This window comes from Rutidosis leptorrhynchoides, chromosome 3 (genome assembly GCF_046630445.1).
Source record: "Rutidosis leptorrhynchoides isolate AG116_Rl617_1_P2 chromosome 3, CSIRO_AGI_Rlap_v1, whole genome shotgun sequence".
In the NCBI taxonomy this organism is placed as follows: Eukaryota; Viridiplantae; Streptophyta; class Magnoliopsida; order Asterales; family Asteraceae; genus Rutidosis; species Rutidosis leptorrhynchoides.
This window is the reverse complement of record NC_092335.1, coordinates 687,284,415-687,311,824: the sequence shown is the minus strand read 5'-3', so window position 1 is coordinate 687,311,824 and position 27,410 is coordinate 687,284,415. Positions and strand designations below refer to the sequence as shown.

At 33.9% G+C, this 27,410-nt stretch overlaps 3 protein-coding genes and 1 pseudogene across 3 annotated transcripts; 1 reads left to right on the top strand and 3 right to left on the bottom strand.

The window, feature by feature from the left end:
• Positions 1 to 312: 312 nt before the first annotated feature.
• LOC139902714 (uncharacterized) lies at positions 313 to 1,934 on the top strand. Its single transcript, XM_071885316.1, has 2 exons — positions 313 to 318; positions 957 to 1,934. The coding sequence occupies exons 1-2, from the start codon at positions 313 to 315 to the stop codon at positions 1,932 to 1,934; spliced, it is 984 nt and encodes a 327-aa protein (XP_071741417.1).
• A 582-nt stretch (positions 1,935 to 2,516) lies between these two features.
• On the bottom strand, positions 2,517 to 5,879 carry LOC139899480 (uncharacterized). The gene is made up of 6 exons (XM_071882305.1): positions 5,610 to 5,879; positions 5,428 to 5,475; positions 3,641 to 3,706; positions 2,928 to 3,002; positions 2,769 to 2,843; positions 2,517 to 2,654 (listed from the first exon to the last, which is right to left on the bottom strand). Exons 1-6 carry the CDS (start codon positions 5,854 to 5,856, stop codon positions 2,626 to 2,628), a joined length of 540 nt encoding a protein of 179 aa, XP_071738406.1. The 5' UTR covers positions 5,857 to 5,879; the 3' UTR covers positions 2,517 to 2,625.
• A 100-nt stretch (positions 5,880 to 5,979) lies between these two features.
• On the bottom strand, positions 5,980 to 21,098 carry LOC139902711 (uncharacterized). Its single transcript, XM_071885315.1, has 7 exons — positions 21,042 to 21,098; positions 20,904 to 20,921; positions 20,546 to 20,615; positions 6,612 to 6,668; positions 6,431 to 6,473; positions 6,219 to 6,359; positions 5,980 to 6,130 (listed from the first exon to the last, which is right to left on the bottom strand). The coding sequence occupies exons 3-7, from the start codon at positions 20,550 to 20,552 to the stop codon at positions 5,980 to 5,982; spliced, it is 399 nt and encodes a 132-aa protein (XP_071741416.1). The 5' UTR covers positions 20,553 to 20,615; positions 20,904 to 20,921; positions 21,042 to 21,098.
• Positions 21,099 to 22,625: 1,527 nt separating this feature from the next.
• LOC139899479 (uncharacterized) lies at positions 22,626 to 27,136 on the bottom strand (annotated as a pseudogene).
• Between the last annotated feature and the right edge of the window lie 274 nt (positions 27,137 to 27,410).

Genomic DNA, 27,410 nt, shown 5'->3' with positions numbered 1-27,410 from the left:
ACTCATTGTAAACACACCACAAATATTCAGTAAATACATTCTCTAGTTGGTCCGTGGACTAAAGCAATCACAACGATTGCATATAACCACGTTATCTCTTGTGTCGATTTACATTTCTTGCATTTATAATCTTTCGTTCATTAAGTGGGTTAGTAATCTTGTAGAATTACTATCGGTGAGTGATCTTGTTGAATCACTTGTGTTGTTTTGGGTCCTAATATCCTTACAAAAATAAGCTAACCTGGCGAGCAAACATAGTAGTCGTACGCATATCTTTTCCTTATCAAACCTCTATACATACGCTTGCCAACTATGTCTGTAAAATGGATTGAGGATAAATTTTAAACACCCCGGTTATGTATGTACATGCTTCAAAAACAAAAAAGCGTTAATTACCTAAAAGATCACTCCTTTTGCTCCAACCTTTTGGTATTTGCGACTCGATCTCACGATAAAGCAGCTCGCATTTACCTATTGTGTAAACCGCCACATGTAACACTTTCCTAAGTAAGAATTGAATGTGTGTGTGTGTGTAGATAGACAGATATAAACCTTTTATAGTATAAAATAAAATAAAATGTTGGTGCAATATTGATCATGGAGAAGAAGTATTAAAAAGAACCTTTTATAGCTTTGTGCTTTTTCTTCCGGTGAATCAATTTGGCTGCTATTTTGTGATTGTCCTTACCTGCACAATGACAAACATAAGATAAAAATTTTGATAAAAATAAGGTATAAAAAGACCTCCTCCTCCTCATAAACCTGTTTATAAATGATTAATCGATTGGTAGTATGGTGATAATTTTCTCTCTCACCTTAAAACTTGCAAAGAACAATTCCATTGTCTTCTTTGAATTCGCGTGTTAACGTAAAAAAATATTATTTAAAAAGGCAGACTGCAATTAATAACTTCTGTGCTGTCTGCTTTACATTTGTATTGGGCTTCTGTTTATAAGTTACCATGTGGTGTCACTGATGAGATAGATAAAATCTTAAAAGGGTTTTTGTGGACTCAAACAGATAAGTCAAATGGTAAAGCTAAAGTAGCTTGGAAAGATATATGTTTTCCTAAGGATCAAGGAGGTTTGGGGATCAAACCTTTGAGGGAATGGAATGATGTTTTAATGATAAAGAATTTGTGGAGGAGTTTCACTCAAAAGGACTCATTGTGGGGCAAATGGGTCAACTTGATTAAATTAAAAGGTGGTAGTATTTGGGATGTCAATTTGGCTTATAATGATAGTTGGGGGTGGAAGTGTCTTTTGGAGTTAAGAGAGAGAATTCATCCTCACTTTTTTGAAGAGAATGGTAGCTTCTTATGGATCACTAATGATGACAGGAAAGTGGATTATTCAACATCACAGGTTTGGAGTGACCTGAGGATTAATAAAAGCAAAGTAGCCTGGAGCCATGTTATTTGGTTTAAGGGTTTTGAGCCTAAGCATGCATTTATTCTATGGTTGGCTGCTTTAAATAGGTTGAATACACAAGATAGGATTTCTAAATGGATGCCAAACAAAAATCTGTCTTGCTGTTTCTGTGGTATGATTCATGATTCTATTAATCACTTATTCTTTAGATGTGATTATAGTGATGCTATATGGAAGAAATTTAAGTCCATGATTCTGTTTAGAGGACTGCCTAATCACTTTGAAGGAATTGTTAATGCCTTAGCAATTTATCCTTTCTCCAATAATATTTGGAATGTTGTTAATCGTATAGTTTTTGCTGCATGTGTGTATTTCATATGGAATGAGAGAAATGGCAGGCTTTTTAAGCTGAAAAAGAAAGCCGCTAATGAGCTGTATGAAACAATTTATGACCATGTCAGATTCAAGTTGGTTACAATGAAGATTAGAAGATCTGCTGCAGTTTTGAAAGTGGCTCAATTATGGAACTTAGTGTATTCAGATAAAGGCTATAGCTTAGCATAATCTTTTTGGTGTATTTGTTTTGTTTTCGGGTGTTTGTGGGCTTTTGCCTTTTGTATTTGGGCTTTGGGTATGTCCTGGTCCTTTTTTTCCAAGAAATAATATATTTTGCTTTGCCGGAAAAAAAAAAAAAAAAAAAAAAAACGTAAAAAAAAAAAAAATTACTAATTCAACTTTTCAATAACAAGTTTTATGATGAACCGCCTAATCAAAATTAATTATGCATGTGCACATGAGTTTTTCTTATTTTGAATGAACACACTTAGAAATGCAAAGCCATTGCATCCGCCTTTGATTTCGCTAACGTATAAATATAATGATGACGAAGAATATAGGCACTATAGCATCTATAAATGTATATATCGGTTACTGGTTTCTCCTATTTCGTTGCAACATGAATTGTGAACTTGTAAAGTTAAAAACTGGCATACACAATTACACTAATGATAAACTAATAGAATTGAATCCAAAGAAAATACACAGAGTGATATAAATAGTAGAGACAAGAGTAAGCAATCTATAAGAGATTGTTGGTGCTCAACCGGTAAATATTTTAAAACGATTAAATTAGATTCTATCATATTAGATATTAAATATTAATAGAAAGTCATCAGTCATCGCCACAAGAAGATCATATATCAATTCTACTCGCATAGATCCTATGCCTTTCTTCGAGTAGACCCGCCACAAGCATTCAGCCAAGATATTTGTATTCTGGAAATCCTGACAAGTAGAAATCAAAAGATAAATATAAACGGCCCACCCTCCCTCAAATTCCTAACTTATAAGAGATCACTAGGTTAATACGTAAGTATATTTATGTAAAAATAAACTAACCTGGCGAGCAAACATAGTAGTCGTACGCATGTCTACTCCTTATCAAACCTCTATACATACGCTTGCCAACTATGTCTGTAAATGGATTGAGGATATTATTTAAACACCCCGGCTATGCATGTACATGTTTCCAAAACATAAAAGTGTTGTGTTAATTACCTCTTGGATCAGTTCTTTTGCTCCAACCTTTCGGTATTTGCGACTCAATCTCACGATAAAGCAGCTTGCATTTACCTATTGTGTAAACCGCCACAATGTAACACTTTCCTAAGTAAGAATAGAGAGAGAGAGAGAGAGAGAGAGAGAGAGAGGATAGACAGATATAAACCATCCCAACATACATATAGGCTAGTAGTTGGGGTCCTAATATCCTCTTAAAAGGTCTCATGTCAAACCTTGGTAAAAGCATGTCCAGGGGTGGGCCATGGAAAGGGTCAAAGGATAACCGGGTTAGACCGCGTACAACAGAGTAAAAAATATTGTTTGGTATGGAAACCTTTAAACAGATGTACATAAAAACAATAGTCGGTTATATATATCTAGTTAAGGGACAAACTCTACATTTAGCTGTTTGTTGGAGAATTTATGTAAATTAATATTAATATTAATATTAATATTAATATTAATATTAATACTATAAACTATAACTATACTAAAGACTATGTCAAGTGGGATCTATTGAACCCAATCGCGCGGCAGGATAAATGTGGCTCAACTTCACCTCTGGTCTAAGGTTTAAAAGGTCTTTCACTCCATATCCCCATTACATACAACAGCCGACACTTTTTTTTAATCTTTGTGTTTTAATAAAAAAAATAAAAAAAATGTTACTGCAATATTGATCGCGGAGAAGAAGTATTAAAAAAAAGAACCTTTTATAGCTTTGTGCTTTTTCTTGAGGTGAATCAATTTGGCTGCTATTTTGTGATTGTCCTTACCTGCACAATGACAAAACATAAGATAAAAATGTTGATAAAAAATAAGACATAAAAAGACCTTCCTCCTCATAAACCTGTTTATGAATGATTATTAAAACAATGGTAGAGGTGATAGATGTTGAAATTTCAGTTATTAAAATCATAGGTTAGCAAAACATACAGTGGCGAGCTTACATATAGCTTTACGGGGTCCTGTGACACCACTAATAATGGGAAATTTTTTACAAATGATTATTAAAATTTTTACAGGACACCACTAAATATAATTGTAGGACCCCATATATTTTTAAATTTATAAATTTAGAGTTTGAGTCATTAAAAAATATCTTAAGATTAACCCACATATAATTTTATAGTATGAGCCACTAGTAAATACTCCATCCGTCCCAAATTTATGGGTGATGATATGCATGTTGGTTGTGTACATAACAAAAAAAGGTTGTGTACATATCATTCCCCCAAATTTATAGTCTATTTTGAGATGTCTCAAATTAATTGTCCATTTTCATAAATGAAAAAGAATAATGTGATAAAAGTCTGTTGTGCTCCTACTTTATTCATGTATGACAAAAATATAGATAAAAAGTAATGGATAAGACTGAAAAGTAAACAAAAAGGTAAATGTGACAGATACTTTTTCTTAAATTGTGTGTTTTTTATCGGGAGACAATAAATTTGAGACAGATGGAGTATAACATAAAAGTTGTTTTTAAAAGTTTTTTATTGACATTCATAAGGGATTGTCATTAGAATAGTCGTAAATATAATTATATAAAGAAAAAGTGAAACTTTTTTGTTTTTGTTTTCTCATACAGTAACACATACACACCCTTTACGCTTTTGTTTTTCTAAATTTGACAAAATTGTAACTATAATTCTAATTGGTCATTCATATATATGGTATGGTTAATTCTCCATATTTTTATTCTAATTTTGCAACTCTCAATCCTAATATGTAGCTTATTTTTTGGAATGTGTCGTGTGAATAGTTATTAATTAGGTTTTTTTTTTATTTACTTATAAACTTGACAAAATTGGTAATTTATATAACATAAGTTATAGTTATTGTTTGATGCTAGCAACGAGGAATTTGTGCGGATAGTTATGAATTACGACATTAGCCATGATACAATTTTGAGTAAATTTTATTGTATTAAACCGCATAGTCAAAAGTAAAAGTATTTAGTATTTAGTAGATTGAATATATGATTTTTTTTGTATCAATGATATGTTTTTATTTGTAGGTGTTTGTAATGACCCGACCCGACCCATTCAATTTTTCGGTTAAGTAAATTATCGGAAAAAAAGTAGGACCCCGTTGAATTACAATCCTAGATTCGCCACTGAAAACATAGTATGTAACAAGTATGATATGATACAATATAGCTAATATTGTAGATTTAAAAAGGAGTAGCAGTGATTGGGAGTGGTGGTATGTCACTTGCTCCGTCCCACACAAAAGTGACTAGTCACCCACTCCCCTTGAACTTCACTTGCTCTAGTCCCCCATATGTCAGTCGCCCATGCGACGAGGTTTACCCCTCTTTTTTTATTTTTACTTTTCTTTTTCAAAAGAATAATGTATTAAATATAATAAATATTATTTTAACACACTAACTGACATATATCACCACTCCCCACTTTTTTTGACTCAGCAAGTCACGCCTGACATGTCAAGTGACCTCAGTCACCACTCCCAGTGCTCTAAAGAGTAAGAACACCTTTTTTCATGGCTCTTTCCATTTTGATCTCTATGTCTTTCTTCTCAGCTGGATACAGAGTGAAAGAAAGAAACACGTTATTCTTGTCAAAAATAATTCATTCAATTCAATTGATTTATAAATAATAGAGTATATAAAGTACTTAATTAATTAATAATGAAGTACAGTAGTGACCTACTAACCTTTTAAAGTTTTGTAATCGGATTTGAGGCTATTTAGGCGAGGCAACATCATTGCTATCTCACCAGTTGGGGGACTGCCGAGAAGTATTTTTTGAAGCAAACTCATGGCACCATTAATAAGATCACATGCAACTAAGATTTCGTAGTCCCCCAAAATGCCTTGTTCAATTGCTTCCATCTCCATGTGGAAGCAATAGTGATCGTCATGTTTAGCGAATGTGCAGATCCTAACCTCAGGATGAGACATGATACTGTTTTCCCGGTTCTTAACGTACTACAACAAAGATTATATATATTTGAGAAAAGAACATTTGAGAGTTGATAAATAAATAATTAAAAAAAAAAAAAAAAACATAGAATATGATTGTGATCAAATGTTAGAAAGAAATAAATATACCGTATGGATGACCTCATTGTAAGCAGCAGTGGCGAAATCACGTATAACAGCTACAAATGGATGATGACCTTCAATTGGCCATCCCCTACTATAACGTGGTATATCAGAAGCACCACGCACCAGGCTGTCATTAATTAAGGCATGCAGCAGCAGGCTGTTATGTATGTAATGTAAAAAATAAAAGAATGATCGATGAATTAAATTAATGATACTCAGTACATACCATCCACTTAACCAGCTCCAAAAACTTGATCCAACTTTCGCGGTCCTCTTCTTTCAAAGGAAGTTTGTAGACATTTGGAGACTTGTTAATGTTTTTATCCAACACAGCTTCATCAACAAGACAACCTCCTGAAATATAATAGAAAATGTTGATGTGCAGTGAGTAAGATATAGACATTGATATTGTTGTTTCTAGTGGATACCTTGTTTATCTACCCCCTTGTTTTTCTTCTTGTTTGAACATACTGAAACAAACAAACAAACAGATGTTGCTGCATCAGGTGATACACACACAAGGCCTAGCTAGCCAATAGCAAGATATTATCAAGTGATATATACACTTAGGATGTACTAATTGGAGTATTAACTAATTAGAATCATACCTTTCATTGGTTTTTGCTTTGTGCCCAAGTTGATATTTGTGCTGCATTTTTTCAGACCTGAAAATCAATCAGAAGCCCATTTATTGTTAATTAGTCCACAACCACAATATATTAAGAAGGTGCATACATACGTACATGTTGATAAAAGCGACACCGAATTATAGCAAACCTGCTAGTAATACTTGAAATAATGACAATAAAGAAACACCAAGATTTAACGTGGAAAACCCCAATAGGGTAAAAACCACGGGCAAGGAAAGAAACGTTTCACTAATATGAATAATAGGAATTACACTTCGCTCTAATTACAAGGATAAGTACCAAGTTTTATATCTCTTGTAATTAGGAGATATATCTCACAAACTCTCTATTAGACTACTAGAACACATGAAGGAAGAATGTGTTGGGATGCATTTTGAAGCTTGCAAGATCATGTATTTATAGTAGAAGAGAATGGCATCATGGTAAATAATTTGTGCACAAAAGTCTTCAAATCACAACTTTGCATGTGTTTGTTGACTATAGAACTCACCTAATATTGCCTCCCATATTTGACCTTATTATTTCAACAATCTCCCACTTGAAGATTTGATTGAAGCTCAATCAATCTTCACACGATAATCCTTCCTTGCCAATGATGTTGCTTACGTTTCCGCTAGGCCGCATGAGGAACGGCACCAAATAAACTTGTCACGATTGATTGACTTTGTTAGAAAATCAGCCACATTTTTATCAGTATGAATTTTCTGCATATCCACGGTTCCTTCTTCCACTTTCTCACGAACGAAGTGATACTGAACTCGTATATGCTTTGTCTTTGAATGAAATGCCGGATTCCTTGCAAGATGCAAGGCACTCTGGTTGTCACAGAATAGAGTGATATTCTCTTGTTTGTGCCCGAGTTCCTCCAACAACATTTTTAACCATACTGCCTCTTTAGTAGCTTGAGTAGCTGCTACATATTCTGCCTCTGTTGTTGACGTCGCCACAACTGACTGCAGTTTTGAAACTCAGCTTACTATTCCACCACAAAGTGTAAAAACATATGCAGTGGTAGATTTACTTTTATCGATATCACCTGCATAATCTGAATCAACATACCCTTTGACAATAAATTTCGGTTCCCCATAACATAATGCAACATCTAAGGTTCCCTTGATGTATTTAAGGATCCTCTTTACCGCATTCCAATGCTCTTTACCAGGATTCGCCATGTACCGACTAACTACTCCCACTGCATGTGCAATGTCTGGTCTTGTACATATCATTGCGAACATTAAACTTCCCACTGCTGATGCATACGGTACTCGAGACATCTCCTTCCTCTCGTCTTCACTGCTAGGACACATAACGGAGGATAACTTGAGATTAGTAGGAAGTGGGGTTGAGATTGGCTTACTATCTTGCATATTGAAACGCTCCAAGATTTTCCTCAAATAATTCTTTTGAGAAAGCCAAATCTTCCTATTATCTCTGTCTCGGTGAATTTGCATCCCTAGAATCTTGTTTGCGGCACCCAAGTCTTTCATTTCAAACTCCCTAGCCAATTGAGCCTTCAGCTTATTAATACGATCTTTGTTGGGGCCTGCAACCAACATGTCGTCTACATATAACAGCAAAATGACAAAATCATTGTCCCCAAACCTCTTGAAATATGCACAAGGGTCTGCATAAAGTCTGTTATATTCAAGGCTTATTATGAAAGAATCAAATCTCTTGTACCAACATCTCGGCGCCTGTTTGAGACCATACAGAGATTTCTTTAACCTGCAAACCAAGTTCTTTTTTCCTTGTAGTTCAAAACCTTCTGGTTGAAGCATATAAATTTCTTCTTCAAGATTTCCATGAAGAAATGCAGTTTTCACATCTAGCTGCTCTAGATGCAAATCAAATGTAGCACACATCGCTAGAACTACTCGAATTGTTGTAAGTCGAACCACAGGAGAAAATATTTCATTAAAGTCCGTACCTTCTTTCTGAGCATATCCTTTAACCACCAGTCTTGCACGATACCGCTCCACTTGATCATCGCCATTTCGCTTGATCTTATACACCCATTTATTTCCAATAGGTTTTCTACCTTTTGGCAATGGCACAAGTTCCCATGTTTTATTTTTATGAAGAGCTTTGTGATGACCCGGAAAATTTCGACTTATTTAAACCAATTCTCTATATGATTTAATATTTTCGACATGATAAGCAACGAATTTTGACAAGTTTTAAAACTTTTGAATATGATTTTTTTATATAACGGTTGACCACCCTGTTTGTCCAACGATTCACGAACGTCATAACATGTATTATATACATATTTTAATAAATATAAGTTTTCGATATATACGGAATCATGCGAATAATATTTATATACGAAATGATTAAAAATTTACTATTAAACGATGCTATTTCAAATTAAAAATTTTACGTATAAAGTCATTTTATTTTTATGATATAATTTTTGTATTTTTTTTAAGAAACGAAGTTAAATTAATAATGTACAATTTGTAAAGCACAACGTACAACGTGTAGCTTAAATAGTTGAATTTAAATTAATTCATTTACTATTCACATGAAAATGACATGATAGAAATTATTAATTATAAGTTACATAGAATACCCCTGAAGTATTTAATAAATACGACTTTTTAAAATTTTAAACTTGATTTACGTATCATAATATTATAATATTATGTCGACGAGGAAGAAATCAAAAAATGTGAGCTGGAAAAGGGATCCATGCGATCGCATGGAATTCCCTCACATTCCCCATGCGATCGCATGGGGTCTGATATCAGGCCACATTATAAAGCTCGATCATTTCTGCCATTTTTTTTTACTCAATCTATCTCTCGACCTCTTCTCTCATATATATATATATATATATATATATATATATATATATATATATATATATTATATAAATTATTATTATTATTATTATTATTATTGAGATTAATATTATTATTAATCTTATTATTATTAATATTATTAATTAGTATTATACATAAAATACTACGACGAGGTTATGAGCGTGTCACTTTCAAAATGGTTTTCAAGCGGGATAGAGCTAAGGAAATTATGGGTAATTGCCAAGGAGGTTATGGGTAATATTCGGGGGTATATTTGTGAATCAAACCTAGTGTTTATCATCTCTGTTGCGTCTACGTACTTTCCTACAATATTGAATCTCAATATTGATACGTAAGCACTCATATTTTATCTTTTATATATTAATTGTGTATCCATGTCTAGTGCTCGAGTATATATATTTATACATGCTTGTATGCTAAATTTCGTCGTTAAACAGTTTATGATGAATCACGAATTAAATACATATGTTACTGGTAAAAGGTATATGATATGCATGTTTTTGGAAAGTTGGCGAAAAATCAATGACTTTTCATTTAGATAGCGAATAGTTTCGATGAACGGATTAAGAGAGATGGTCAACTGAATTATGATTAACGTTAATTGAAATTGCTTTTGAATCTGCAATTAAGATTTAAACAACTTGTTTACGAGATTGATAAAATGGATTTTTGAATATTACCAACCGAGTAAATGACTCCTTATATAAGATATGTCTCGTTTTGTTGAACTGTTGTCAAAATTGACTTTTTGAAACGACTTTGGATAACTTTTGTATGTCGATCTCGAGCATTAGGATTGTGATACACTATGACCAGACCTAGCTTGATAGACATTTATTGACCAACATATGTTCTCTAGGTTGAGATCTACGGTTATTTGGTAATCCGAGTTTCGGTCATATTTTGGTGAACGACTTTATATGCTGCTAAGGTGAGTTTCATTTGCTCCCTTTTTAATTGCTTTTGCAATCTATATTTTTGGGCTGAGAATACATGCACTTTATTTTAAACAATGGACACAAGTACATACTAAATTCTATACTGAGTTTGAACCAAAAATCCCTTAGCTTTGGTAACTAGTAACTGCCGGTTATAAGAACTGGTGGGCGCGAGTAGTAGTATATGGATCCATAGGGCTTGATATCCCCGTCCGAGCTAGAGCACTAGCCTTTTAACGGACGTATGCTATTTGAGAAGCGTACACGTTGGTTTGCGTGTGTTGTTAAGATGATTATACAAAGGGTACAAATTATATATACGTTAAGTTTAGTTACCAGGGTGCTCAATTTCGTAGAATATTTTGATGAACGTTTCTGGATGAAACAACTGAAATCTTGTGATCCACCTTTATGTACAGATTATATGATACATTAAAACTATGAACTCACCAACCTTTGTGTTGACACTTGTTAGCATGTTTATTCTCAGGTTCCCTAGAAGTCTTCCGCTGTTTTCTTATATGTTAGACAAGCTATGTGCATGGAGTCTTACATGGCATATTTTTCCAAGGAAACGTTGCATTCACCAAATCATCACCAAGTATCTTATTTTGACTGCATTGTCAATGGAAGTACTGTTATAAACTATTATTTATGGTGATTGTCTATATGAAGAAATCATCATATGTCGAAAACCTTTGATTTAAATATTCATTTATGGTGTGTCTTTTCAAAAGAATGCAATGTTTACAAAACGTATCATATAGAGGTCAAATACCTCGCAATGAAATCGATGAATGACGTGTTCGTCCATATGGATTTGGAGCGATCGTCACAGTTGGTATCAGAGCGTTGGTCCTAGCGAACCAGGTCTTGCATGAGTGTGTCTAACTGATAGTTGTTAGGATGCATTAGTAAGTCTGGACTTCGACCGTGTCTGCATGTTAAAAGTTTTGCTTATTATTTCTTGTCAGAAATTACATGCTTATCATTCTTAAAGTCTAAACACATTTTTCTGCATTTATTGCATAAATAGTGTATAGAAAAAAATTCATATCTTAGCGTATCTGTTACTGTAAACTTTTCCTGACATCTTCCTAAAATTTCTCCGTGATTTATGGAATTTGATATTATATATACATATGTAAATTATGTATTGAAGAATACCAAACTAAATTCTATAATCTAATTCATATCAAAAATCATCTCCCTAATTATACAAGATGGATCCCGTATCTAGTTCAAATTCCTTAAACTCTGACAGCTATTCCGATATGGATATTCACCTGAACTCCGAAGACAGTGTAACCGGAATGGATCAATCAATTAGCCATCATCTATTCTGGATGAATTGGGGATGGGTTCGTAGCTTACTTAGTCATTGGAGACAAGAAGAAGGCGATCCCTTCCATCCACCACATTGCCCTCTTGGCGAAGAACCTGAAGCACTTACCGGCGAACCTGTTCGTAATACCATTTTCTCTCTCATTTCCAGAGTATCTAGTCATGATTATATACTATCTCACATTCTAAATCTTATTCGTCCGCTCATCCGAACCACCGATCATCCCGGTATAATAGAAGAAGTCAACGAGCTTCGCGCTCGGGTAGTGGCTTTGGAGAATATGGTGCGAAGGTTACAAACACCAGCAGCAGCACCAGCAGCATAACCAGTACCACCATCATCAACAACAATAGTACCATTACCACCACCAACAACATCCGCATCGCAAACCTCAACTTCACAATCTGTTCCACGAGCATCAACGTCATACGCACAGTAGTTACCAAGAAATACCAGCAACAATAACCAATGAAGTATTAACTCATTTTCCCTGAAGAAATTTTATGTATATTTAGTATATATGAATTTTGAAATCAAAATAAATCTTTTCGTACTAAGCTATTACGTGTGAAACTTAACTGGTAGGTACTACTCGGTTAGTTCATATTACTAATATGCAATGATGTGCATCCTTCCTTAACAACTTAACCATTGTTAACTACAATCTCTGTTTCAATCCAAAGAATTCCGTTTCATAATAAACCAAGTGTATTATTCAATAATATGGTTGATTTTACACTTTCATCTTCGATGCACTCGAAACTTTCTAGAAAACATCATTTGCACCTTGCGAAGTTTGCAAGAATTCCACGAATATCAACACCCTTCACCAAGGAATATCAATAAGAATAAATAATGAAGTATTGATTTCGTTAGCGAAATACTCCGCAAAGATTATGTAATCTTTAATATTTTAGAGATTATTCATTTCTAATTCAAGCCGAAAATCAAATGAGCTTAATATGATATTAACTCATTAAATATGTATTACATCTGAAGAAAATATACATACATATATTTTCATAAAAACGGTAATAAAAATTCTTTTGTACAAAGTACTAATTGTGAAATCTTTAACGGGTAGGTAATACTCGGGAAATATATAAGTTCACAATTAATATGTTATATTGTACATTCTTCAACTTTGATTCAAAAATTATTAACTATGCTCACAGCGATATACAATCGTTTTCATACAAATTCAATTACATATTCTGATATTAACGGATCAGAATCCAAGTCATAACTCTGAACCGGTGAAATCATTCTTAGATCTCTACATCTTTCAAAGCTATACTTTGACTTCAAAACTGTGAAAGATCCTTTGGTATTGTTTTTACCAAAAATAACCTTGCAATTCCTTTTCAAAGTATCCAGTATTATCAACCATTCAACCAGTCAACGACGACCTTTCAGACTTGTAACTTTGGCATATACGTTTTTGTTACTGGGGAACCTTTCATGTTCCACCACATTAACAGTAAATGTACCAGCAAATTCATTAATCTGTGACTTAAAGTCTCTTCGAAAAACCATTATAATTGTTCATTGAAACCCTATCATGTACTCATCCACATATTGTAACGGTAATTGCCATACCAACTACCGGGAATTAGCAATCAGTATTTTGAATCTCGCAGCATTTTCTACGACAACAGTTATATATAGATAACATCTATCTTCTAGACTTACATACTTCGAGTGAGAAGTTTCTGAAAAACACCCCAAACTACGAAACTAGTTCTCCGAATTTTGGAAAAATGTTGATGAAGAATCAAAAACTGTAAACGACTTTAACAGTCGAAAGTTTGATGATAAAGAGTAGTGTGTTGGAAAAGCACAGAAAAAGAGAAGGTTTGAAACTGGAAAACGGATTGAGCAAAGTATGAAGGAAGCTGTAGACAAATCACAAGGACGAAATCTACCTTCAAAGAATCCAAATGATTCAGTGTCTGTTGAAACCATTAGTAAGAACCTTACTTCTTATTCTAAACCTTCACAGACAGATTTTCTGCATCATCCTCTGATATTAGAAATTCTAAGATATCATCGTATCTTCCATTATAAATATCCTCCATATTCTGAAGATATTTTCATAACTATTCTTATATGAAATCATTCATCTCTTCGCGCTATCTGTGTTACATCATAAAAGAAACTATTTTAGTTTCTAAAATCTGAAAAAAAATTCGAAAAATGAATGTTTTGAAGTAGTGTTGGGAACTAAAGCATGAATTAGTATAATATAATGACACTTGATCAACGTGATTATATTACAATAAGTCATGCTGAGTTTCTAATGAAACGTGATAAAGGTTCACAGATCACACCCTCATCATGAACCATGTTACATAACTCTTTTATTCTATTTAACCTCTAAACATATCAAGAAAATATTTTTCTTGATGATTCGGTCTTTTCCGGATATTCTGCTAATTTGAAAAATCAAGATCGTGCCATTACGATTACCTTCTCAGAACATTAACTATGTTCATCCAAAACTCCATACCTACGAATTCTGGACCATTATTCGTTTGACTTAAGGTCGGGAAGAGAAAACGAAAGCATGAAGCTCCGAAATATAATGGAGAATATAAAGCCCGATAACAACCCCGAAATTACAAACCGTGTATATCAATGCGTATAGCAATATAAAGACACGGGAGAATGAAAAACACTATAACCCCAAGGTAATGGTAGAAGAAAATAACTTCCTCTGGTGGTAGATGAAAAAGAAGAATGACAGATATAAAAGTTAGGAGTATATCAAGAATCAGAACTGGATTAAGCATTTCACAATCTTTTGGAAGTATGAAATAAGGAAGAAGATGTAGGAGTGGTGAAAATAACGAAACGGAAGTGGTTAATTTATAGCGAAATATCAGACATAGCAATCGAGGCAGATTACGCATTTAATCAAAGGAAATCCTAATTTCCGCAATTACCGAAGAATCAAATCTTATTTAGATTATGAATATTTTCTATTCTTTAAATTCCGAAAATCAATCGTTACTACGTCAAGAGATAAGATGCATCTCTATTCTTCATTTCACTCTTTCACGATAACTTCCCTCATACGCTTCGAGTAATTGGATTGTTTTATCCATATTATTCAACGGTGATAGAAATTCTATTTATCAACTCATATTCGTCATAAAAACATTTTTATTGTTAACCATGACGACCTCACTCAAATTTCGGGACGAAATTTCTTTAACGGGGAGGTACTGTGATGACCCGGAAAATTTCTACTTATTTAAACCAATTCTCTATATGATTTAATATTTTCGACATGATAAGCAACGAATTTTGACAAGTTTTAAAACTTTTGAATATGATTTTTTTATATAACGGTTGACCACCCTGTTTGTCCAACGATTCACGAACGTCATAACATGTATTATATACATATTTTAATAAATATAAGTTTTCGATATATACGGAATCATGCGAATAATATTTATATACGAAATGATTAAAAATTTACTATTAAACGATGCTATTTCAAATTAAAAATTTTACGTATAAAGTCATTTTATTTTTATGATATAATTTTTGTATTTTTTTAAGAAACGAAGTTAAATTAATAATGTACAATTTGTAAAGCACAACGTACAACGTGTAGCTTAAATAGTTGAATTTAAATTAATTCATTTACTATTCACATGAAAACGACATGATAGAAATTATTAATTATAAGTTACATAGAATACCCCTGAAGTATTTAATAAATACGACTTTTTAAAATTTTAAACTTGATTTACGTATCATAATATTATAATATTATGTCGACGAGGAAGAAATCAAAAAATGTGAGCTGGAAAAGGGATCCATGCGATCGCATGGAATTCCCTCACATTCCCCATGCGATCGCATGGGGTCTGATATCAGGCCACATTATAAAGCTCGATCATTTCTGCCATTTTTTTTTACTCAATCTATCTCTCGACCTCTTCTCTCATATATATATATATATATATTATATAAATTATTATTATTATTATTATTATTATTGAGATTAATATTATTATTAATCTTATTATTATTAATATTATTAATTAGTATTATACATAAAATACTACGACGAGGTTATGAGCGTGTCACTTTCAAAATGGTTTTCAAGCGGGATAGAGCTAAGGAAATTATGGGTTATTGCCAAGGAGGTTATGGGTAATGTTCGGAGGTATATTTGTGAATCAAACCTAGTGTTTATCATCTCTGTTGCGTCTACGTACTTTCCTACAATATTGAATCTCAATATTGATACGTAAGCACTCATATTTTATCTTTTATATATTAATTGTGTATCCATGTCTAGTGCTCGAGTATATATATTTATACATGCTTGTATGCTAAATTTCGTCGTTAAACAGTTTATGATGAATCACGAATTAAATACATATGTTACTGGTAAAAGGTATATGATATGCATGTTTTTGGAAAGCTGGCGAAAAATCAATGACTTTTCATTTAGATAGCGAATAGTTTCGATGAACGGATTAAGAGAGATGGTCAACTGAATTATGATTAACGTTAATTGAAATTGCTTTTGAATCTACAATTAAGATTTAAACAACTTGTTTACGAGATTGATAAAATGGATTTTTGAATATTACCAACCGAGTAAATGACTCCTTATATAAGATATGTCTCGTTTTGTTGAACTGTTGTCAAAATTGACTTTTTGAAACGACTTTGGATAACTTTTGTATGTCGATCTCGAGCATTAGGATTGTGATACACTATGACCAGACCTAGCTTGATAGACATTTATTGACCAACATATGTTCTCTAGGTTGAGATCTACGGTTATTTGGTAATCCGAGTTTCGGTCATATTTTGGTGAACGACTTTATATGCTGCTAAGGTGAGTTTCATTTGCTCCCTTTTTAATTGCTTTTGCAATCTATATTTTTGGGCTGAGAATACATGCACTTTATTTTAAACAATGGACACAAGTACATACTAAATTCTATACTGAGTTTGAACCAAAAATCCCTTAGCTTTGGTAACTAGTAACTGCCGGTTATAAGAACTGGTGGGCGCGAGTAGTAGTATATGGATCCATAGGGCTTGATATCCCCGTCCGAGCTAGAGCACTAGCCTTTTAACGGACGTATGCTATTTGAGAAGCGTACACGTTGGTTTGCGTGTGTTATTAAGATGATTATACAAAGGGTACAAATTATATATACGTTAAGTTTAGTTACCAGGGTGCTCAATTTCGTAGAATATTTTGATGAACGTTTCTGGATGAAACAACTGAAATCTTGTGATCCACCTTTATGTACAGATTATATGATACATTAAAACTATGAACTCACCAACCTTTGTGTTGACACTTGTTAGCATGTTTATTCTCAGGTTCCCTAGAAGTCTTTCGCTGTTTTCTTATATGTTAGACAAGCTATGTGCATGGAGTCTTACATGGCATATTTTTCCAAGGAAACGTTGCATTCACCAAATCATCACCAAGTATCTTATTTTGACTGCATTGTCAACAGAAGTACTGTTATAAACTATTATTTATGGTGATTGTCTATATGAAGAAATCATCATATGTCGAAAACCTTTGATTTAAATATTCATTTATGGTGTGTCTTTTCAAAAGAATGCAATGTTTACAAAACGTATCATATAGAGGTCAAATACCTCGCAATGAAATCGATGAATGACGTGTTCGTCCATATGGATTTGGAGCGATCGTCACAAGCTTCAATTTCTTCCTGCATAGCCGTCATCCACTGAGATGCATCTGAATGATTCAGTGCCTCGCGAAGAGTTGTTGGCTCTCCTTCCTCTGTTAGAAGACAATATGCAACATTGCTTTCCATAATAAAATCCGAGTGCCACCCTGGACGTTTCCTTTCCCGATTAGAAATACGAGTCGCTGGAGCTTCATCAACGACTACTTGATTTTCATCGTGCTCTGGTACTGCTTCAGAAGAATCTTTATGAAATTCGTTACTCATTTGTATCGGTATAGTTTCTTTTGAAGTGCTAACATCTTCAAGATCTTTGTCTTCTGTAAAGACAACATCTCTGCTGATGACTACTTTGTAGGAAGTGGGGTCCCACAAGCGATACCCCTTAACTCCTCAGCATACCCCAAGAACAAACACTTTATGGACTTCGGATCCAACTTTGTCGTTTCTTGAGAATTGTACATTGCGTACACAGGACTTCCAAATATATGAAGGTCTGAATAATCAACTGGTTTTCCAGTCCACATCTCCATCGGTGACTTCAACTCAATTGCAGTTGACGGTGACGGATTTATCATGTAACAGGCAGTATTGACCGCTTCTGCCCAGAATGATTTCCCCAAGCTTGCAGTTGCCAACATCGCCCTTGTTCTATCTAACAAGGTTCTGTTCATCCGCTCTGCCACTCCGTTTTGTTGAGGAGTGTATGCCGTCGTGAACTGTCTTTTGATACCTTCTTGTTTGCAGAACTTATCAAATTCATCACCAGTGTATTCTCCTCCATTATCCGTCCTTAAACACTTGATCTTTTTACCAGAATCAAGTTCAACCCGCGCTTTGTAAACTTTAAAAACTTCAAACACATCTGCTTTCCTCTTAATTGGGTACACCCAACATCTCCTAGTGTAATCATCAATAAATGATACAAAATACTTTGCTCCTCCTAGGGATTGAACTGGTGCTTGCCACACATCAGAATGAACCAATTCTAGAATCAATTTACTTCTAGAATTTTATGTGTTAAACTTCAGGCGATGTTGCTTGCTGATTACACAATGCTCACAGAAAGGTAGCGATACCTTTGTAAGACCAGGAATAAGATTTCTTTCAACAAGAATCTTCATACCTTGCTCAGACATGTGTCCAAGCTTTTGATGCCATGTCATAGCAACTTTATCACTTGAACTATTCGAAGCAACAGATGCTTCCGATTCCTGTACCGTCTCGCCTTTCAGAATGTATAAATTAGCACCCACCTTTTCTCCTTTTATAAGTACAACCGCGCCTTTCTTGATTATCATGATCTTCTCATGTATCACCATTTTACAACCAAGATCATCCAATTGTCCTAAAGACAATAAGTTCTTCTTCAAACCCTCCACGTGTCGTACACCTTGAATAGTACGGACTGTACCATCGTGCATCTTCAGAATGATATCTCCAATTCCAATGATCTTTAGTTCATGATCATTGCAACTGTATACAGATCCTCCTGAGATACGTTCATATTGTTTGAACCATTCTCTTCTAGGGGTCATGTGAAAAGTAGCTCCCGAGTCAAATAACCAGACATCAACAAATGTCTTTCTGCCTTCATTTGCTACCACTGCTTCACTAACCAAAGCAGTCCCATCATCTGAAGTGCTTACAATATTTCCTTGAGGATTTGAGTTATTTAAACTCCTGCAATCCTTCTTCAGGTGACCTTTCTTGCCACAATTGTAGCATGTATAGGTCTTCTTCTTTTTAGACTTCGGTTTACCATGATTGTGACTCCCACTTGGGCCACGTTCCGTTGATCTCCCTCCTGACATCACCAAGGCCTCCACTTGTCGTGAACCGGCCTGTTTGTCCTCCTTGTTATTGCGCCGATTTTCTTCTTCTAGAATAGCAGCCGCAACTTCATCATAGACTAGATATTCCGAGAGAACATTATTGGTTAAGTTAATAATGAGTTGATCATACGAGTCAGGTAGACTCTGAAGTAAAAGTTCAGCACGTTCTTTTGGCTCTATATTGCAACTTAACGAAGCGAGTTGAGAAAATAGAGTATTCAAAGAATTAATGTGCTCATTAACTGAAGTAGATTCATTCATGCGTAGCGCATAAAGTTTCCTCTTAAGGAATATCTTGTTGTGGAGTGATTTGGTCTTGTACAATTTTACGAGGTGATCCCAAATCTCTTTCGCCGTCTTCTTTTCTTCTATGCTAGACAAAACGCCATCTGCTAGTGCCAGATGAAGATTTGCGATAGCCTGGCCGTCTATCTCTTCCCATTTTTCATCAGTGACTTCAGCGGAACGTCCACTGATGGCCGCCAAACACTTATCCTTTCTCAGGATAGCTTTCATCTTTAATTTCCATAACGAGAAATTACTCCCGTTAAATTTTTCAATTTCAAATTTCGTAGACATTGCTATAATTGCAATCTTCTTTTCGACAATACTATTTTTCTTGAAATAACACCCAAGGACTTTTACCGAGTGAAAATAATCTTACTTATTTTCTGATGTGGACGATCCACTCCCGTGGCAACCACAGAGCATACGATAAGTAGATTAATACACACTAGATATTAGACCTTAGCTCTTGATACCACTTGTTGATAAAAGCGACACCGAATTATAGCAAACCTGCTAGTAATACTTGAAATAATGACAATAAAGAAACACCAAGATTTAACGTGGAAAATCCCAATAGGGTAAAAACCACGGGCAAGGAAAGAAACGTTTCACTAATATGAATAATAGGAATTACACTTCGCTCTAATTACAAGGATAAGTACCAAGTTTTATATCTCTTGTAATTAGGAGATATATCTCACAAACTCTCTATTAGACTACTAGAACACATGAAGGAAGAATGTGTTGGGATGCATTTTGAAGCTTGCAAGATCATGTATTTATAGTAGAAGAGAATGTCATCATGGTAAATAATTTGTGCACAAAAGTCTTCAAAACACAACTTTGCATGTGTTTGTTGACTATAGAACTCACCTAATATTGCCTCCCATATTTGACCTTATTATTTCAACAGTACATACATACATATCTTTCATATATAAGCTAGTGTAACGAACCTTTCATATCTTTGTAGTAGCCTGTGATATTCAAAGTCTTGTTGTTATATATATTTATTATTATCACTAGCTGCATACATAACCAAAACACAAAATTAAAATGTGCAGCAGGACTTCAAATTAAATGTTCATGTAGTGAGGTTGTACAGTAATAACAACAATCAGCAGCAGTAGAGATAAAATTAAAAAATCAAACCCTCTTAATTTAAACCATAGAGCAACAATTAATCCCAACGGATTTAAATCCTAAAACTTGTTTGGTTCACATTTTTCATTAAAAGAAGTTCAATTGAATTGACCAATATATCCTCAACGTCTTCACAATAGCCAATAAGCTGCACAAATTTTTGGTAATTACCTTCGGTATTGCTAAGGTCTTCAAACCAACATCAACACATCGAGGAGCAGCATTACAGCAATTCAGAATATTAGCAAAAGCTTTAAAAAAATTAAACCGTAGAGCAAGAACTAATCAATTAAGCAAGTAAATAAGTACCGTTTTTTTAAAGTAAGGTTCCAAAGTAGAGTTGGTGAGGATTGAACCGGGTCTTCTTTCCATATTCCCAAGCAGCTACTACTCAACCACCCATTTGGGGTATTACTTTTTACCTTTTATCATGTTAAATGGGCTTGTGACTCATTTTAAATAGGCTTGTGACCCATAATAATAAGTAGGCCGATTGAGAGTATGGGCTTTTATTCTATTCGGTTTATTGCTACTAATCCAGTCCATCATATATTTTTTTGGAAGGCGAGGGCCACAAGCTACTCGAAGTCGTAGATTATTCTTAATTTCCACAAGTGTTAAGAAAACACCGGGATATCACACTCAACAAAAACGCCTGAATTCTTTTGCTAGATATGAACAGAACTCATCATTAAAAGAGCCCCCTGAAGTGTTCATAACCAATTGCAAGGCAAATCGAATTATGAGTACCTCAACCGAGACTCGAACAAGAAACCTTCAAACACCTAGGAAATGGAGGTAACAACTAAGCTAAATATATATGGTTAATCCAGTCCATCATATATATTTAACATATTACCGTTTTTTAGCGGCGGTTTGGAGTCACTGACCGAGGGGTCCGAATGCGAAGTCGGAAGCCACAGACCAGATCGTTTTCTTAGTTGAACTATTACAGTCTTACCTCCCTTTCAGCAGGGAACCCTTAAGACCAATTCATGCAGGCATCGCGTGTGGTAGAATTTAGAATACTCGAAAACATAATTTGAAGTGATGGTTGGGTCGAATCGTTGGATCACATTTTATTTGAATGGCCTATAGCGTTAAAGTTATGGAGGTTGGTTTAATTGTGGTTCAATTTTGCGTTTCCAAGTTTTGAAAATTTGGATGAATGGCTTACATGGTTCGACAATTGGCAAGCTCATTCTTCTTCGAAGGAGGTTATGTTCACGGTTATTGCTAGCTTGGTTTGACATGTTTGGAAATTGCGTAATGGTGTTGTTTTCATTTCTAAAAAGTCGAAGAAGGATTGCATTTTCGATTCTATTCAATTGTATTCGTTTAATTGATTTGTAAGTAGAGGAAAAATATACATTAGTTGGAACGATTGGCTTTAAAAGTGGTTTTAATACTTTTAGCGTTTTGTTAGAGGGTTTTTGTTGAACAAAATTTTTGCCGTTAAAAGAAACAGACTTAGGGTGTGTTTGGCGACACAACTTTTATGAGCTTATGGGAGTTTAAGCTTATTTTTTTTATAAGTTCCAGCTTCTAGTCTTGTTCGGTAAACAAATATTCCAGAGCTTATGGAAAAAATAAGCTCTGGAAAAAAAAAAAAAAAAAAACTAGTTAAAGTATCTTATGAAAATAAGCTAGGAGCTTATGGAAGTAAAATTACATTATTAACCCCTAAATCATTAGTTATGATTTACTTTTCGAATATGAACGTCATCATTTGCCACTTTAGCATTTTACAGATGACCATAAATCATGACCCCGTGGATTGTTATGGTTTAAACAAACCTGGATACCAGAAATAAACTTTGATCAAAGAGAATTACCATTTTTAGCAACTAACCCATAGACCGATAATAGTTAGTAAAAAGCATATATATCAATTACAACTCACGAAGATGATTACTCCGTATGTTTGATCTCAAAATTCAAAGCTAAATAGAACAAGTACAATAGTAACAAGTAAACAAGCTAAATCTCAGCAAACTGAAGACAAAAGCATCCCGTTGCTTACAAAATATACACGTTAGACTTGTATGTTTATTGTTCATTTGTGATTAAACTAGTCAAAGTTCATCATGCATTGGCTGTCCTAAATCAAAGTCAACAGGTTCATTGACTTGAGCAAGGTGATTAATGGCAACTTCTGCATCTCCGGCAGCCATACCGGCTTTAATTGCACCTATCACCTTTCTCTGCAACTTTAGTATTCCAATTCTCTTTGAAACCACATATAAAACAGCTAGGGAGAATAACACAAACCCCGTAGCAAGTATAATCCTGCCCACCATATAATTACACTATTAGAAACTACTCTAAAAAGAATAATATCAATCACAAAATATATTAACTAAAGATGACAATATGAACCCACTTACATAGAAAAGAGTTTATCATTAATGGGTCAAACTAGTAGACTTAAAAAAATTAAAAAAATTGAAATGGGCCAAACAAGCCTGAAGTGTTACTACCATGTTTTCTATCCCCTAAAGTGATTAAGATATTTCTTGATTTTTCAAATATATTATATAGTCAGACTCAAAACATCAATCACTTCTACATAAAGTACACACATTGACGGGTTGAACTGACCCATTTGACCTGAATCACAAAATTTCAAGTTTTGACTCGAACCCGTTTTGATATATACAAAAACCACCAAAAACACCCATTTCTCCACCTCTGGCAATAAAACTAAAAAGGATAAACACTAAAGGTTTCAACTAAAAATGGATATTTCAACCCATTAAACTATAAATGAGTTGAACTGTATCTCTAAATTCTAATTGGTCAAATTGGTAGAGGTTTTTTTTTTTTTTTTTTTTTTTTTTTTTTTTTTTTTTTTTTAAACCCTGAAGTGTTACTCCTAATATTTCTATTTCCTAGATTGATTGAGAAAACTTAGGATTATTTTGAAATTACATAGTGTGACTCAAAACATCAATCACTTCTACATAAAAAGAATGGAAAAAGAAGAAAGTACAAGGACGGGTTGACCCAACCCATTTGACTAGTATCAAATAAGGTCAAGTATTAAATGGAACCCGTTTTGATATGTACCCAAGCCACCAAAATGACCCATTTTCCCACCTCTAGCAATAAACTAATGATTTGTCCAACCAACCTGTCAAGAACATCTTGGCGTTTCATAGTAGAAAGTAAGTTACGAGTGCGCATCAGTAATGATCTATGACCCTTGTATTCACTTTCTGCTTTCTTTAACACTCCTGTTGATTCCTCTGCATTCAACAAAACATAATAAACTTTTATTTATTTTTATTTAACTAATATAAGAAACTTACATCACCAATTCACAAACAGACTACAATTTTCAATATAATCACTTTTTGTCATTTTATAAAATGACTAAAACCACAAGAAGCACATACCAAATTATATCATTAAAAAAAAAAAAAAAAATTAAAAAGCTGAAATTATAAGATGAGACGTACCAAAAGCCATGAGTGTGCTTCCACTACGTTCAACCTCCTGTAAACGAACAAACACATGAGCAAACCATAGTATGCATCATATTTTGAAGTCAAATAAAGCTTCTACTTTTTTAAATATTAATTAAATAATTGATATTAAATGTATATACTTCACAAAATGTAAATGATAAATACCTGAACCATCTGCCTTGTACGACGGAGACTTTCTGTAATGCTTTCTGCTGCAGATGTCATTCCAGCTTTTGTCCTGATGTTAATTTTAGCACGTATTAACAGTTACGGGTAAAAAAAAAAAATATTGATATGGGTCACATTTCAGGTTCTTAATGAAATCATTACAGAAATTTTATAATCTATACTGTGACGACCAAGTAGATATTGGGCTCATACAACTAATTGGCTGCAAACATGGGTAATATATACACACACACTTAACCTCGTGAATAGTGCCTAACGGCACTCATCGGAAAATTCAAATTTCCACCATCTCCGGTCACCTTCATCATCATTACTATGTCTCAATTCCAGCCTACCTTCCCAAACAACATACCAATTAATCCCAAATTTCACCAACACTTTACCAGACCCTAAACAAAACACATCACGCCAAAACAATTTCCCCAAAAAATCCACAGTGTTCATTGGTGGAATTTCAAAATTCTCAAACCCGTTCATCATCAAAAACGCGCTCAAACGATTTCGACCCATTCAAGGAATGGCTTGGAAACAAGGTTGTAATTTTACTTTCGTGAAATTCAATGAAGTCGAACAGGCTTCTGATGCCATCTCCTCTTTGAACGGAACAATATTAAATGGCAGAACCATTTACGTTAGCTACACGAAATCCGAGATGGTAATTAGAGATTTCATAAAAAAAGGAATCACTCCAACAAAATCGGTGATTCTAAACAGGAGATTATGTTGACTGTGAATCAAGGTTGAAACTTTCAGCCTTAAGATTCATTGACAAAGTGCCAATTAAACCGATTAAACTTTTTAAACGGTTAAGTCGTAACAGATCGATCGTCTCGGTGTCCACTTGGGGGTGTGTTTGGCTACATAGTTGAATGTAAAGATGCCAGAAAGTTTTCAATCCCGGACTTTTGTGTCTTCCGATCTAAGCAATTTTAGTTGTTGTAATTTTACTTTTATCGTTTATGACTTATAAGACTTTGTATTAGGTTCACTTCATCTCTTTGATGAATGAACTTTGTTACTCGTAATAATATGAATCTCCCTTTTCGCCGAAAAAAAAAAAATAAAAAAAAATAATCTATACTGTGACAAAAATAAACATAAGGAATATACAAAAAGAAATACATACTGTAAATTACGTCTTCGTACTGTAGACTCTTCTCCACCTCCCAAAAGAAGCTCCCTCTGATGACAGATATAAGATTTTAACTTTTATGTAATTATAATACTTTTGTTGCTAACATTTATCTCAAGTTTAATTTAAGTTAATACTGAAGTTTAATCATATTTCCTCAAGCTTTAATTAAAAAGTGATCTACACATTTATATAAGTAAACCTGATTAAAAGTTTATTACCTCTTCTTGGGCCGCTTTCCTCATATTAGCCTTTGCTTGTAGATTAGCATTTCTCAGACTTGACCGTAGACTTGCAAAAAATAAAATCATTGTACTTGTAATTAAGTCACATGTATATGGTATAAACCGACAAACATTCATTTATTTATGGTCATTTCACAAGTTATTGATAGAATCATCCAACGTCTAAAACCATTAACCATCCAACTAGCTAATCGTCCTATAATAATCATTAAACTTTGCAAAATAATGAAATCAAACGGTACATTTGTTCCAGTATAAGACTATTAATTGAATCAAATCTTATACAAGTTATATTGATACAGCTGTAAATAACAAATACAAAGTTATAAAAACTCATCGTTTACCTTTAGTTACCTTTTCTTTGCCAAGTATTTCAATTTCAATAACATTTATAATTACCAAAACCAAACAAACAAACACGGAAACAATATTTACTTAGTTATATACATGTAATCTTGATGATGTATACTTCCATATGCTGTGGGGATGTTTGGGATCTTATTTACATAGGATTATGATTATCTTAACTATTGTCTTTTCAAGTCGTAGATAGTCAGTTTCTAGTGATAGTAAAAAGCAATAAAAAATATACACAATCCAAATGGTTCTGTATCAATTTAATCACTTTCAACTGGCAATGCTATCTACTTTTAAATATCAAATACTAATACTAAAAAGCAACAAGACGATAATTATTAATTCTACTAACAATAGTAGAAACCTAACAGACTAATAACAACTCAATTGCCAAAATCAAAGTAAAAAATCTGAAACGAACCTTTGAATTTGTTTACTCCAAGATTGAAGAGTGAATTGGGCATTTTCAATATGATCATCAGATGGTAGCAATTCCATCTTGAGCAAGACCATTCAATCTCTGCAAAGATTCCTTGTTTTTATTATCATTATCATCACTTGATATTTTGCCGTAATTTTCAATTGCTTTGAATGTGAGCTAGGGTTTGTAAATACGCATCATCCCAATCTTTCTTTGTTTTGTTGAATTCTTCCACGACAATATCAGTTGATGATGATGATGATAACGTGTTTGATTCCATTGTTATTTAAGCGAATTTGATTGTGAGATCTGAGGAGTTCAATTTTAGGGATTCTGACACTAGGGTTAGGATGCTAATTTGCGGATGAGTTAGATATGCACGGAGGGGGTGTGCCACCGTAGGAAGGATCCGACGATAACGATGATAGTTCGACGGTGAGGCGGGATGCGGTGGTAGACAAAGATGGATTACGGCAGTGAAAGTGGATGGTAGCGACCATTGACGGTGAGGCGCGATTATGTGATGAGTTTGTGACACCATAACCGGTGAATGTAATTTTTCAACAACAAAATTAGTTACTGCAATTAATTCGAGCGAATTAAAAAATAATTATATGCATAAATAAGTAGTAAATGGAGGTAGTTTTCTGCAGGAAGTGGGTAGTTATATTGAGTGTACAATTGTTTAATGCATATCTGAATGACTTAAAGACAGCCCTTAGGGCTGTCATTAGAAATTTTCTTTTACCTAATGAAACTATTACGAGTCAACACTTGTAGTACTGAAACTACATATATATGCTTCGAGTGTGTTACAAAAGATTGCTAATTGCAACAGTTGTAGTAGCGACTTAACCAGAGTTT

Coding starts and splice junctions, on each gene's coding strand:
- LOC139899480 (XM_071882305.1), bottom strand. CDS start 5,856: ATGTCTCATCCTGAGGTTAGGATCTGCACATTCGCTAAACATGACGAT. Junction 5,476..5,609: donor CGATTACAAAACTTTAAAAG/GTTAGTAGGTCA, acceptor CTCTGTATCCAG/CTGAGAAGAAAGACATAGAG. Junction 3,003..3,640: donor AAAGCACAAAGCTATAAAAG/GTTCTTTTTTTT, acceptor TTTACACAATAG/GTAAATGCAAGCTGCTTTAT.
- LOC139902711 (XM_071885315.1), bottom strand. Junction 6,474..6,611: donor AAAGCAAAAACCAATGAAAG/GTATGATTCTAA, acceptor TGTTTGTTTCAG/TATGTTCAAACAAGAAGAAA. Junction 6,131..6,218: donor AAGTGGATGGTATGTACTGA/GTATCATTAATT, acceptor AATTAATGACAG/CCTGGTGCGTGGTGCTTCTG.